Source organism: Carassius carassius, chromosome 36 (assembly GCF_963082965.1).
Source record: "Carassius carassius chromosome 36, fCarCar2.1, whole genome shotgun sequence".
NCBI classification, from domain to species: domain Eukaryota; kingdom Metazoa; phylum Chordata; class Actinopteri; order Cypriniformes; family Cyprinidae; genus Carassius; species Carassius carassius.
In genome coordinates, this window is record NC_081790.1 from 18,197,173 (window position 1) to 18,209,907 (window position 12,735).

The 12,735-nt window shown below is 36.7% G+C and overlaps 1 protein-coding gene across 1 annotated transcript in view; it reads right to left on the reverse strand.

Annotated features, from left to right (window-relative positions):
- Positions 1–12,735, reverse strand: part of LOC132117358 (collagen alpha-1(XXIII) chain-like) — a 139,040-nt gene that overhangs the window by 50,511 nt on the left and 75,794 nt on the right. The window contains exons 4-9 of the mRNA XM_059526606.1: positions 11,277–11,284; positions 9,258–9,284; positions 5,135–5,152; positions 4,995–5,021; positions 2,727–2,753; positions 2,572–2,598 (exon numbers count right to left, since the gene is read on the reverse strand). Coding sequence (XP_059382589.1) covers positions 2,572–2,598; positions 2,727–2,753; positions 4,995–5,021; positions 5,135–5,152; positions 9,258–9,284; positions 11,277–11,284 — 134 coding nt within the window. The remainder of the gene's footprint in view (positions 1–2,571; positions 2,599–2,726; positions 2,754–4,994; positions 5,022–5,134; positions 5,153–9,257; positions 9,285–11,276; positions 11,285–12,735) is intronic.

The following is a 12,735-nucleotide window of genomic DNA, read 5'->3' on the forward strand; positions in this document are numbered from 1 at the left end:
ATTGCTGGCCCAAGACTCGAACCCACAACCTTAGGATTAGAAGTCATACTCTCCAACCACTAGGCCACGACTTCCCCAAATACTACTTTTTGACCGTTGACCATGCAGAGCATCAGAGAGTTTTGATTTGATTACCACGGCAAACAGTGGGTCAATTGGTAATGTGCAGTGCAAAAAATGAATGCAATAGGCTAAAGTGTGCTGCAAAGCCCCAGCAAAAGTAATTACCATGAATTTGTTGGGGGGAAACAGTAGGAAGATATTTGAATTATTTATTAATAAATTATTTTGTGTCGCAAAGATGAAAATGATGATCCTGACTGCCATCTCCTCATTGGACACGCATTTAGAGAGAAATGCATATGTAAAAAAATCCATGAAGGGTTTTTGTTTTTTATTTGAATTATTTTGTTTTAAATTAGCAATTTATAGCTTCTATAGATATATTTCACAAGTCTGTGAGGCAAGTATTTGCTGAGATCCAGTCCATGATTGTGAAGTGCTCCTGGCCAAAATGCTCATCCTGTACTGTAGGTCTATGTATCCTTTATTTAATAAAAGCACAAAGTTTAGTTGATATTTTGAGTGCACACAAATAAAAGTAGACCCTTTACAGTTCCAAATGATTTATACCCTTACCTTTATGAGCAAAAATGACAAACTATTAGATATGCATCCAATAGCACACACTTATATAGGTTTAAGATTTAAACTAACATTGCAATAGCTTTAACTGTTTTATATATATAGATTTTATTCTAGGAAAGTCGTGATGATTTGAGAAGGCTTAATTGATCAAACATAGGCTATGATCAACTCACTGTCTGCCGCTGGTCGCTTGGTAGTTACTTAAAAAAAAAAATCTGTACATTTAATTAACATTTAAATGCTCCATAATTACTTTGATATTAAATACAAAACTGAACTATTTTAGCTGAAACCGTAGCATAAGCTGTTTTGGGAGAAGGTTGGGGAAGCTCCACTCCAATTACATTTGTTTGAATGTATTATTAAGAGAACAACTGCGTGTGAATAAGTGATGTTGTACTTGTTTAAATCATGCTTTTAGCTGAAAATGTATATCTAGAAGGAACAAACAAATCCACTGCCGTCATCATAGCCTTCCCATTCTTTCTGATTTGAGTGATCCTTCTCTGTTAAGCTAGCTAATTATGCTTAATATATGGAGTTATATTACGTGATGTTTGCATGAATTGTACTCGTGATGGAGTGGTGGTGGAGCGCTCTTGGAGCAAGTGAAAACACGACGCCCAGACTTCAAAAAATCAGCTCCATGCTCCAGTCAAAATCACACTGCTATACTCTGCGCTCCGCTCACATACTCTGACTGTGAGTAACTGTTGCAATATGACAAATCTAATTCAGAACCAGCCGCTATTAAAATAATTTTAACCCTTGGGCTGCCTGTTTCCGACCACTGCTCTACGATATGATCTCTATGATCTATCTATCTGTAAGGCCTATAAACCCTCAATTTCCGTGACCTTTTAACCCCCCCCCACAGAACTTTAAACTTTGCTTTTCTAATTTAAAGTTATGTGAATTTCATTACCTTGAATCTGAATTACAATTATTCATCCTGTTTGCTACCTCATTTCAAATTCAGGAACCAAACTGGAAACTAAACAGAATTCTCAATTCAGTTCTGAACAGCACACAACCCTGCATACATCTTAGCAGAACATTCTTCTTTACTTGCCTCAGATGCCTACTACTTTGTGAGTCTGATCTGCTTCTTCTGTGTCTGGGCAAAGGGCAAAAGTCACAAGTCAGCAGTAAGCATAAGGTCAACTATCCACCTGCACTACAAACCCAAGTCTTGCCATCTGGAAGGAAACACAACTTTAATCGACTTCCAGGTCAAGGGGTCCTTGTCCCATGAGAGCTTTAATGGATTCCAAAGGGCCATACTCCTCTTGCTTCAATGCAGTTGAAAAAGCGCTAATTTGGCTCTTACATACACACAAAAAGAGGAACACGGCCCATGGGAGAGGCTGTTTTCCATTTCCTGACTGCTCATGTCACCACTCTCAAAGATTTGTTTCATTTTCAGACTAATGGCGTAAAGCAAAAACAGTGTAGCGCATACAACACATGTTCTTAACATAAAGAAAGAGAACAGCCAAAGCACATGTTTCTAATTGTGCTGAATGGTCATGAGGTATGGTGGAAAAGAAGCATAGGGAGCCAAATGATTTAAATGATAGTTCAAGTAGATATAGATAGAAAAGTGGTGCGATGTGCACCGGCGAATTCCTGATTTGTCAAGGCTCACAGTTTTTCCCTTTGGATGAGGAGAAAACTGGCTTGGTGGACGCAGGGGTACAGTGATGGATACCATATTGAGGTTGAAATTGGAATTAGTTGAACGGATAAAGATTTTATGTCCATCAACACAGTAATGTGAAACTGCTAGCAACCAAGCCCTGCCATATGGAAGTAAATGGCTTTATAATTGACTTCCAGGTCAAGGGACATCCTCAGATCAGTGCAATCTCTGTAAACTAAGGCTTCTGAATGAGTATAATATTAAATGTTTGTGACACTCACCCTGGGACCCATGTCTCCCTGGTCACCCTGTGGAGAGAGCAACTCGTAGCTTATACTCGTGAATACATTTATTTGGATCAAAACTATCATTATACTTTGATGACTCCATAAATTGCACATTTAACATGCTGGAATATATTGTGGGGTGAATATACCTTATCTCCTTTTGGTCCCGGCATTCCCTGGCAAAAGAAGAGAAAGATTCAAAGTGACAGAATAAAAATTGTTCTTAACAACGCAGGCTATTTCCATTGCAAACCACAAGTCACACCTCTTGCACCCTCAGAAATGACTGGCAGATGTTTTAGTGGTTGAATCTGAGTGTTTGGACGAATGATTGAGTAAATGAAAACCAATACATCACAAAATATTAAGAGAAAGATATAGAAAAGTAAAAATAAAACAATGTTATGACATTTCATTCCTGATGACAGCAAAGATTCCTGCATATAATTTAACACAAGTGCTCTTATTTCATTAGTTGACAGCTGGTTTGAGGGAATGGATGATTTTATTCTGCTCAGCGGTCCGCACAGGAAACTTTGCTCAAGACCGCAAAAACAACAAGACACATTCTGATTATCACAGTTCCATCATACTCTGTGGTGTTGTGTTCACTGCAACTCTTCGAACGCTGTAATTTTGTGTGCTGTTTCATAAGTATGTGCTTCATCACAGTAAGCAGTGCAGTGGTGTTGTGGTATTTTTCAAAGAATGTTAAACACAAGAGTCTTGTCCCAAGTGCTCTTAATGTTGACTTGAGATCAAAACATGGATTTGTGGCTTACAAAATGGTAGAGCAGGAATATTGGAAGAGTTATTGTCACGTTTATATTTTTAAAGCGGACTCGAGTTTTATTGTTATAGATTGCCACGATATGCCATAAAATATGTAATAGATTGGAGGGTGTTAATAAACCCAACAATGATGCCCTGGACACATTTAATTTTCTGATGCTTTGATTGTGATGGAGAAGCTACACTAGAGGATACTGACTTCAGCACACAGATGGAGAACATTTAGAGAAGGTTGAGATGTACATCTCTCCTGTAACATAAAGATGTTTAATGTGGATCTTCTTGTTGATGTGTGCCCGGTCAAAAACACACCCCTCTTTCTTTAATCTTCAATGGTCCTTCAAGTAAACACTCAACTTAAGTGCCCTTCCACTTTTAGCAAGAAAACATTCATAATCTTGAGCGTGATTTTAAACTAGTGACTCTAAACTTTGACGTAACTGACAAAAGCTGTCAAAATTTGTATGCAGTTCTGAGCAATTAATTGCTCCAATAATTACCCTTCAAATGGGTTTTAAAAGAGGCATTGACTACATAATTTCTCCCACACAGTGACACTGAGTCCCTGCTGGCCTCCCCCATGTTACATATACAAGTAAAAGACATGGATAGGGTTGCACCAGCCATTTTTACTGAATTTGGGATATAAGCTGCAGAATTGGGTTCTTAGTAACTGCTAGTAAGTTTGTACTGAACTCTATAAAAACTAACTTCAGCTACAAACACTGTACTGGGAACAACGCCGCCGTTTCGAGCCCGTTTTTTCCACGGAGCTGCTTCGGATGATATTACACTTTATTGCGAGTTGTACACACACCAGGCATGGAAATTAACTTTTTTGTCCACTGGCCGGGTGAAATGGTATGCTATTTTTATTTACCTGCCACAGTGGCAGGTAGGTGAAGCACGTTTACCCGCCACAACACAAAATCACCCGCATTTGGCTGGTGGCGGGTGCTAATTTCCATCCCTGCTACCAAAGTCCCTTTAAGACAAGTCATGTCACTCGGCGGCCATCTTTGCAACGCCCCTTGGGCATCCAAGTGCAGCTCCTATTTCTTTGACTGGGGAAACATAAAATTCTCCAAAACTGTTCACTAAGCTTAGGATTAAACTTCCTATTTAAAATCACAGAGGAAATCTGAAAACAACTGTGTCATAAATGTTGTTACTTTAGCTCAAAAAGTTATAAAAAACTTATTTCTCAGGCTAGATCAGCCAGTGCGCATGTGCAGTACTGAGCGCACATCTCAGAATGTTGACTGTTTCTATAGCAACCGGGACGCTTCTAATGGCAGCTGCAGTGACAAGATTTACCAATTAGTGATTGGCTCCTTCATTCAGAAGGCGGGCTTCCTGCGATTGAGCGGCCATATTGAACGTTGCATTTTTCCCCATTCAAAACTATACGAGTGACATGTCTTGGGTATTCTATGGTCTTTGACACTACTTTTCAGCATCACACTATTATGAATGAGGTGATGGACTGAAGTTTACCTGTGCTGTATAAAACAGGAGGTGGGCCTGGTTTATTCCATGATGTATTACAAACTGGCCTATGACAGTACATTACACAACACACATTAATAAGGTTGTTTATAGATTGAAATGATGAAAAAACCTACCTGACTGCCATTTGGACCTGGAGGTCCCTATAAGAAAAGATAGAAATTATTATTAGATATTATTATATTTTTTGCAGCATAATCACTCCAGTTATCTGTTGGGATGTATATTTATTGCTGCACAGTGATTTTGTACTCACATCCATACCCATTTGACCCTGAGAGAGACAGAAAGAGAACAAGACTTGGATTAGTTTTTATAGTTGTTTCAGTACAGACCAAAAGTTTGGACACACCTTCTCATTCAAAGAGTGACTCTATGAAAATTGTAGAGTCACACTGAAGGCATCAAGGGCTATTTGACCAAGAAGGAGAGTGATGGGGTGCTGCGCCAGATGACCTGGCCTCCACAGTCACCGGACCTGAACCCAATCGAGATGGTTTAGGGGTGAGCTGGGCCGCAGACAGAAGGCAAAAGGCCTAACAAGTGCTAATCATCTCTCGGGGAACTCCTTCAAGACTGTTGGAAGACCATTTCAGGTGACTACCTCTTGAAGCTCATCAAGAGAATGCCAAGAGTGTGCAAAGCAGTAATCAAAGCAAAAGGTGGCTACTTTGAAGAACCTAGAATATGACATATTTTCAGTTGTTTCACACTTTTTTGTTATGTACATAATTCCATATATAATTCCACATGTGTTAATTCATAGTTTTGATGCCTTCAGTGTAAATCTATAATTTTCATAGTCATGAAAGTAAAGAAAACTCTTTGAATGAGAAGGTGTGTCCAAACTTTTGGTCTGTACTGTACATTGGATTTAAATTTAAGATTTTGATAATTTCTTCCCCATAGTGACAGGCACCTGAGTAAAATGTATTTTTGAAAAAGGCAAGTGGAACTAGGTTTTGTGACAGTCGCTGTGACAACCGCGTCACCGCAGTGATCTATTGCCAATGGCAGTAGTACACGTGACATCACACAATCTATAACAAGCATAATACAAAGCTTTGTATACAAGTGTAATAACAGTAACAGTTGTTGTTTCATTTAGACTGTAAGTCTATGTTAATAAAAAAAAAAAACTGAAACACCATAAGCCGTTTCCTTTAGATCATGCCTTAGAGTTTATTTTGCATTCAGCAAATTTGTTAAGCATTGGATCTTTTTGGAAACCAAATACAACATCACGATCTGGAGCCATCTCCATTCATGTTCTCTTCAAGTGTCTTCAAGTTCCTGTGATAGCAAATGCTGGTCTGGTTTGTATTGCTTAGGCTTTCTCCAAACTGACCAAATACAAACAGACAGCGGTAAATGGAAGATGCTAAAAAGAAATGTGGAAACATATGCTGCAATTCCTATTCCACAGAGAGCACGTACAGACCAGGAGTTAAGGCACCCACACATGTGTTATAATAGATGACCTAGCTTCATTTATTTATATATATATATATATATACAGTACAGACCAAAAGTTTGGAAACATTACTATTTTTTATGTTTTTGAAAGAAGTTTCTTCTGCTCATCAAGCCTGCATTTATTTGATCAAAAATACAGAAAAAAATATAATATTGTGATATATTATTACAATTTAAAATAATTGTTTTTAAATTTATTATACTTTAAATTATCATTTATTTCTGTGATGCAAAGCTGAATTTTTAGGATCATTATCACATGATCCTTTAGAAATCATTCTAATATGATGATTCATTATCAAAGTTGGAAACAGTTCTGCTGCTTAATATTTTTTCAGAACATGTGATACTTTTTTAGGATACTTTGATGAATAAAAAGTAAAAAAAAAAAAAAAGCTATGTTTTTAAAATATAAATATTTTGTAATAACAATATACACTACTGGTCAGTAATTTGGGGTCAGTAACTTTTTCTTTCTTTTTATAAATAAAATCAATACTTTTATTCAGCAAGGATGTGTTAAATTGATAAAAAAGTGATATATAAGAAAATATATTATTAGAATATATATTATTAGAATTTTTATTTTGAATAAATGCAGTTCTTTTTAACCTTTTATTCATCAAATATATTAGACAGCAGAACTGTTTCCAACACTCATAATAAATCAGAATATTAGAATGATTTCTAAATGATCATGTGATAGACTGGATGTTACATGTGACACTGAAGGCTGGAGTAATGATGCTGAAAATTCAGCTTTGCATCACAGGAATAAATTATTTTTTTTTAAAGTATATTCAAATAGAAAACTATTATTTTAAGTTGTAATAATATTTCACAATATTACAGTTTTTTCTGTATTTTTGATCAAATAAATGCAGGCTTGATGAGCAGAAGAAACTTCTTTCAAAAACATTAAAAATAGTAATGTTTCCAAACTTTTGGTCTGTACTGTATATATATATATATATTTTAAAATTAAGGAAAAAAATAAATAAACATCGTTCGCTATAAAATCAGAACCATACAGTTTAGCTTTGATGGACTCCAAAAATTTTATATTTTTGTAATAATAATTAGTGGTCCCCTGTTATAAATAATTAGAGGAAGGAAAGGTTTATCATCACTGGCTTCAGTACGCTCAGGCTAAAAGACAGGAAGTTGCTGTCCATGGCACTGAAGGTGCTGAAAGGGGTCTGACCTGTGAAAAATATAAGCCAGCATACTTAACTAAATGAAATGTGAACACATTCTGATTGGAAAACCTTTTGAACAAAAGTTCATAATAAATGTAAAACTGGAAGCGAAGATCTAAACGCACAATCAAAACAATGTGTCAACATAACGTATACACATTTTAAAATTAGACTAAAAACAAATATAGTGGTAAACCTGTATTTCTTATCAGTCTCTGACTTGAATGTATTTATTCTGAACAACATAGTCAGGAAACGCAGACAATAGAGCTGTCTGTCTTGATCTGGTATTGTGTGATTGTACTTTCACAACGGACAAGTGACAAGAAAGCACGCAGGGGTTGCACATGTCAGTTTATTTAGCATGATGTAGAAAAAATCAATGACTTGTGTGGTGATAGTTCTGAGTGCAATTGGAAATCCGGTAAGGGCCACGTGTAGTGCAGTCCTACGCACGGATCAGTTTGGAGCAGCTCTCTTGTTATGCTTGGAGAGACTTCACACAGGGCTATATTTCCCAGTTGATCTTTATGCGGAGCGGAGGCTGCCAATGCATGCAACTGATCGCATCTGGATTGCGATGGCCTGTCAGGGAGTCTTCACACAACTAATGCCTCTTTTAAAAGCAAAGCTATTGGAAAGAACAATATCTCTTTGTTCTGTAAGAGTATAGTTTTTTTATAATAACTGAAAATAAGAACTTAAAATAAGAACATTTTATATGATTAAATTAGCTTACCTAATACTGATAATTTAAACTATTTTTCTGAGTTTTAAGGTTCATTTTTAATAGGCAGGCTATGCAGACAGATGGATTATATGCCTGTGTAATATGCTATATATGCATACAGTTATCTGTACCATAATATATACCATTTGAAAACCTTTGTGAAAAGTACATTGATGTATTTTGCCTTGTTTAATCCCATCAAAAGTTTACCACTTGATTTACTCAAAATGTAAGCACAAAGAAATAAGAGATCTGGGGTGTGTTTTCTGTACAACAACATAATTTGTTTAACCACCATAGTATGATTCAATGTTGGAGAAACAAAAAACTAAAACCTTGCTGGTTAGAAATGCTGTTAATGATGATTTATTGCTGTAAATGGCATTATATCTGAGGACTACTTCGCAATGTTTGTTCTCTTTTAGTTTGCTCACCCAGGGCTTCCTCTTTGGTATTAGAGTACGTGTGCACATGTAAACTCTTTAAAAACATTTTGTTTTATTTATTATGTATAGAATGAAAGATATAGATCGTACTAGCTTTTGTTCAAACAGAGGATCCAACCACAAAACTTTGGGATACTGTTTATGGATTCAGGAAATGCCAAATCGTAGAACTATGTTGGTAACGACAGAACTTGCAACCAGAGGAAATACATAAAATACATTTAGGAAATATACCCAATGTCTCATCTGGCAGTTTAAAACCAACCCAAATGGCATCAGCATGTTTATGCATAAATTATTATTATTATTATTTATGTCAACTGCAGAATGTTGAATGATCTTAAACCCAAAAAACTTTTTTTTTTTTTTTTAGCAATATTTTCTAATATGTCCAGCAGGTGGCGTACTATGACACTTAACCCTGCCTATCAGCTGAGGTCTACATGAGACCCCAAGTCCTGTGTGAGCTTTTGGTTAAAGCAGATGTGATCATTTGATCAGTGAGTGTATAACTGGAGTGACAATTACCGGGTAGCCATCCCGTCCTGGAGGGCCCTGTTAGGATTTAATGAAGAAAAAGAAACAGTACAATTAAAAACATAAAACCCATTATATCTGAATTTAAAAAAAGTTAGAAGTTTGTTTACATTCCAAATCCACCAAATATGCACAAGAATGGACATTATTAAAGTTCCATACTGCATTTTTGCCATTGTCTTTAAAGGGGTCCTATTATACTTTTTCACTTTTTGAATTTTAGTCAGTTTGTATTTTTGGGCATAAAACAGATCTACAAAGTTACAATTCTCAAAGTCCACTCCAAAGGGAGATATTTTGTTTGTTTTTTAAATCCTTTTTCAAGAACAACTAACAGCACATTTGGACTATAGCATTGTTTTCCCGGTTTTGTGATGTCACAAAGTAGCCCATTAGAATATCATTAAATTACTTCCCACATATGGAAATTCGAATAGTTGTGGGCTGGGGAGGTGCGAGGTCCTGGTTAGAATGCTTGGTTGAGTGCATCAGACAAGAGACAACAAAGAAGTAGTGGTGCTGTAAATATGTATGTTACAATTATGAGTTTTTATAATAAATTGCTAAGAGTACAATACTGGACTATGATGTAATCTTCAGAATTTACACATCAATTATAAGGCTATAGTGTTTCCCTTACATATTTGAAAAATGAATGTCAGAAAATCTGAAAATTAGATGTAATTTTCATTTCATTTGCATGTAATGTCAGCGTTTGGGAGCGGGAGCACTGCTTTGTGTACTGGGGAAACCTCGATCTCTATCACTCCAACAGCACCTCCTGCTGGCATTGAATGAATTTGCATATATATTCCACCACAGAGTCCAAGTCTGTGGGAAACACTAGACTATGGTATAAATAAATTCAACTGTATAAATAAATTCATCTGTATTTTCAATGCAATTTGTGTTATAATGTTAGAATTAAAGAACAATTAACATAATACATATGCACTTATCTGTACATAGGAAAGCAGAGTTATTTTTTAGCAGTTGACATCCTATCTAAAACGTGATTTGGCAAAAAAAAAAAAAAAAAAAGACAAAACCAATAATGTTACCCTTATAAGATGTCTTGCAATATCCATGTGTGCAAAGGTTCTTCGCGATCCTCTTGCTCAATATTCTCTGGGTCTGGATCAAATTGATATGGCAATATTGACACCATCCTTAACTATACCAGAGCAGATGGAACTTGCTGCTTTGGCAAAGGGCGGGGCAGTACTGAAACACCATCTAAGCTGTTCGCCAATCACACTGGGACAGATAATCAATCACAATACACTTCGTTTTTCGAAAGGAGGGCATTTGTCAAACCTGGAACTAATCGAGCTGTTTGTGCCAGGCTGGGGAGAAAGGTATTGTAGTAATGTAAATTATGTGAACAATAATGCATTTTTCGAACCACCAAGCACGAGAGTATGTTTTAGTATACCTCCAAAACAAAATCAAGACATTGTAAAAGCATAATAGGCCCCCTTTAATAGTCCATTTGCAATACATAAACACAGCTTATATGACAAACAGCTCATAAAAATGGAACGTGTTTGGGCATCCATGCATGTTTACACACTATTCTCCTTTATTATGGAGGGTTTCTGCTCATGTTGACAAATGTGACGCAGTAACAGCAATAAAAACTGTTGTGCTGCTGTGTCGTCACTATGATAAGGAGGATTGTACACATACTTTTCAATATGTACTAGTGTTTACTGTTCATTCTGTGTAAGGCCCGAAAAAATTGGAATCAGCTGTTGGATTTTTTTAAAGGCATGCCTGGTTATTACGATACAGGCGGTCAGGATGGATGCCAGACGGTGAAAAATGGAGTGCGATAAATTCAGATACTGTCTCCTGGAGCATATATTCTCCATTTCATCTTATCTCACCTCAGTTGCAGTCTATATCAAGGTTGCAAAGCCAACACGGCATGCCATCCTGTATCTGCCCACCTCCAGACCAACTCACATTTGTTCTGAATTAAAGCCTTCGTGATAACGGAGTACTTACTGGAATTCCTGAAACACAAAGAAAAACAAACAGTTGTATGTAACAGTCACAAATATTTGTTGTACTGAAGAGTAATCATGTGCAGAATATTAATGATATAATAATCAATTATACAATCATTAATACGCTGTCTCATTTCTGTCAACATAAGGAATTAAAGTCATGTCCATGCATATCTGTTTAGCTGCCAGAATCGATGAGGTCAATGTGTACACTACATACAAACACAGCATTCAAGTATCTGCACAAGAAGAAAACTGGTTCTGGCTCATAGTATTGATCAATCAAAGGACGGTGGTACAGATAAAAATGGACCCTTGTTTCTTTTCCACTTTTGAACAATTCCAGATTTGGCAAACGTCTGTATGTGATAAATTGTGTAGGTGGAACACCTCTGAGCAGTGCCAAAAGGAAAGAGAAACCACAAGTGCAGGGCTTAATATTAGGTATTCGAATAGACCATGTACTGTTCACTCCACTACATTACTGTTAAGGTCCTTAAAGTAGAAAGTCATGTAGAATCTTTAAAAATCAGTGAGTGAGTTTTTGAACACTGACTAGTTGCAAATGTAACATGTATTTACAACAATAGAAAGGAGTCACTTGCGCTTCAGCCTGGTTGGTGCTCACGGAACAGGACACAAAATTAAAGAGAGGAAAACCAAGGTCTAGCTCGGACCAAGGAAACAGGACCGGAGCACACAGCGTTTAATAATTTATTAATAAAAACTGACTAACGTTTCGACGCTCATGCGTCTTCTTCAGAGTCAAACAATGAATGGCAACATACAGATTTTATAGCACTGAAGTTCAAATCATTGGCCACAAGCCTAAATGGGTGTGGTACATCAATTAATTAATCATAATTAGGCACTCAGGTGTAAACCAGTGTGAATTACAAAAAGCATGAGAGACCCAGTTCCTCATTCAGACCATTAGGTTCCACTGTGTTAAGAGTGAAAATCCAGAACGCCTCTCTTTGTAGTAGGTACTTGACTATTTCGCCGCCTCGTTGGGAGGGTAGAATTCTTTCAATCCCCCAAAATTTTAAGGACGCATTAGAGCTGTGATTAGCTTGTACATAATGTCTCGCAATTGCATAGTCCATATTACGGTTCCGAATTGCTGCTTTATGTTCTGCAATGCGTAATTTAAGGGGCCGTTTCGTCTGACCTACATACACTAAACCACATGGACATTTCAACATATAAATCACATGGGTGGTATTACAATTAATAAAGGAGTTAATCTTGTATTTTTTACCTGACTGAGGATGGAAAAATTGCTTAGTATCATTTGAATTAGAGCAATGGGTAAAATGTCCACATCTATAAAAACCCACAGGAGGAGCCGGCAACCACGTAGATTTAAGTGAAGGGCTCATGGTTGTGTGAACAAACCTATCTCTCAGTGAGCGCGGACGCTTAAAAGTAATGCGCGGCGGTTCTGCACATATATC